Below are 2106 nucleotides of genomic sequence, written 5' to 3'. Positions count from 1 at the left end.
GGCCTAGTTTTATTCTTTACATATTTTACAAACATTTGCATAATCTTTACAGAATGTGAGTTCTGTTTTTTTATTCTTAAAACATTCTTCATTTAAGATCAGCTAAACAACTTAAGACATACAGAATACGCTTGAGAATGTGAGGGTGAAGTACATTTTTGCAGTGATTAAATTAGTTTGGTAATTTCTAAGGACACAGGCTTATGTTGTTGTTGTCCCTCCCTGCTCCCTGATGCTTCCCTGTAGTGTTCTGCACACAAGACCATCTCATTTTCTTTACCTCACAGATTTAGTGAAGCATGTTAACTGCTAGAGAGGAGGAAAGTAGACTGTTTTCAGGATGATTTTAGGTAAGCATCTGTTAGACGGATGACTAGTTTTATCTTATCCCTTACGTTTTATGTTTTACATGTTTATAATTTGGTTAGGATTTGCCTTGCTGTTTGTTCTTACGGATGTAACAACAGAGTTTGGGACTACACCAAATCTTAAACAGATTGTCATTGGACGGTGTTTTGAATATGTAACCCTGGCTAATCTCAACCCCAGGTAAGATGTGGGCCTATAAGCATTTTAAATGCTAATATTGTTCATTTTAACCCAGTGTCTTATAAGCAATACATTTGAAATTACTCATAGGAAAATGCAATAATATATTTTTTATGTAGTCAGTCTCTCACATGATTTCATAAACTTGTTTAGAGAAAAATGTCAGATCTGTATCTGTCTTATTACTTTCACTTTCATTAGCTAATATTGCATTGAGTCCTTAAAAATGCAAACTGGAGAAATGTTTAACATTTCTGTCTAACAGGTACAATTGTGAGAAGATATGGCAGGAGTTTGAAAAGGCTGTGGTTAGGAGATCACCCTGCGATGTTAGAGTTAAAGATTACCAAAAAATGTTCCAGGTCATCACTCAGACTTTACCATGTGGCAAGGTGATTCCATGCAATTGTTTTCAAAACAACTCAACAACAGTATAGAAAGTTTTTAGAAATATTTATTAAATATGTATATTTAGCATTAAAAGCTAAAAATAAAACTGGGCTCAAGAACAGAGTGTGAATTAACTTCGTATTTTAAGTAAAAAATAAAGCAAAAACAACAACAAAGACCCATCCTATAAGGAAAAAGACATGTTGGTTTGTGTTATTTTTGCATTATGTATGTATGTATGTATGTATGTATTTATTTATTGTTTGTTTGTCAGAGGCCTGTTGCACAGAAAGGTTTTTGTTTTTTTTGTTTTTTTCTCTCTGGCATTAGAAGGTGGACTGGTTTTTAGCAGTGTTCAGGGCCATGCCCAACCTGCTCCAGGGCACATTTTGTTCTTTTTGTTCTTTTATTCTGTTTACAGTGAAAGTGTTTTAGAGACAAAATCGATCAGTCTTTTTCTGATAATAATTTATTATATTTTTAATATTAATTATATTATTCAATTGTATATTCTTAATGAATCACATAAAAGCAAATGTCAATGTAAAATGTCTATATAACCCTGTTAAAATTCCTGCTTTTTAAGATGTAAAATATACCTCCATGTAAAATAATGTCAGATTATTTTTTCTTCCACATTTAACGGAATATTGAAACCAGCAAATAAATAAATTAATTAATTAAATGCCTTAAAAAATGCCAGCTGTGTATAGACCACAATCTGAGACTTACGGCTCTTCAGCTCCATCACGGTCCTCAGGGTTCCTGACTCCACCTTGGCAATTCTATCCCTCACATCCACCGACTCTGCCTCCGTCTTCTAAGCCCCCATGCAGTTCCGCCTTGGTCCTCCGACTGTTCATGTCCACCTTGGTCCTTGATACTTCTGCTTCCGCCTGGGTCTCTATTTCCTCTGGCTCCAACGCTGTCTTCTGATCCACTGGTTCCACCATGGTCAACGGTTCCTCGGATAATGCTGTGGATCGTCATCCCTCTGGCTCCAACAGGTTCTTACACCTCGATGGTTCTGCTGTGACCTCTTCCTCCAATGACTCCCCATGGTGATCTCCCCTGTTGGCTCCTCCGTTCTGGTCTTCAGCTCTGCCATGGTCCCTTCCTCCATTGGCTCCACCATGGTCATATCTTTTGTCTGCTCCTCTGAGGAGG

General features: G+C 36.8%; 1 protein-coding gene across 1 annotated transcript; it reads left to right on the top strand.

The window, feature by feature from the left end:
• Window positions 1-287: 287 nt before the first annotated feature.
• LOC107750973 (ADP-ribosyl cyclase/cyclic ADP-ribose hydrolase 1) lies at window positions 288-1374 on the top strand. The gene is made up of 4 exons (XM_016566541.1): window positions 288-350; window positions 429-549; window positions 815-941; window positions 1273-1374. The coding sequence occupies exons 1-4, from the start codon at window positions 341-343 to the stop codon at window positions 1372-1374; spliced, it is 360 nt and encodes a 119-aa protein (XP_016422027.1). The 5' UTR covers window positions 288-340.
• The last annotated feature ends 732 nt before the right edge of the window (window positions 1375-2106 follow it).

This window comes from Sinocyclocheilus rhinocerous, unplaced genomic scaffold (assembly GCF_001515625.1).
Source record: "Sinocyclocheilus rhinocerous isolate Xijiao unplaced genomic scaffold, SAMN03320098_v1.1 scaffold4076, whole genome shotgun sequence".
Taxonomy (NCBI): Eukaryota; Metazoa; Chordata; class Actinopteri; order Cypriniformes; family Cyprinidae; genus Sinocyclocheilus; species Sinocyclocheilus rhinocerous.
Note: the sequence above shows the minus strand (reverse complement) of the source record. Positions and strands in the feature narration are given on the sequence as shown.

Excerpts from the sequence above, each read along its gene's own strand:
- LOC107750973 (XM_016566541.1), top strand. Across the intron at positions 550-814 it reads CTGGCTAATCTCAACCCCAG|GTACAATTGTGAGAAGATAT; the intron begins GTAAGATGTGGG and ends TCTGTCTAACAG. Across the intron at positions 942-1,272 it reads AGACTTTACCATGTGGCAAG|GTGGACTGGTTTTTAGCAGT; the intron begins GTGATTCCATGC and ends TGGCATTAGAAG.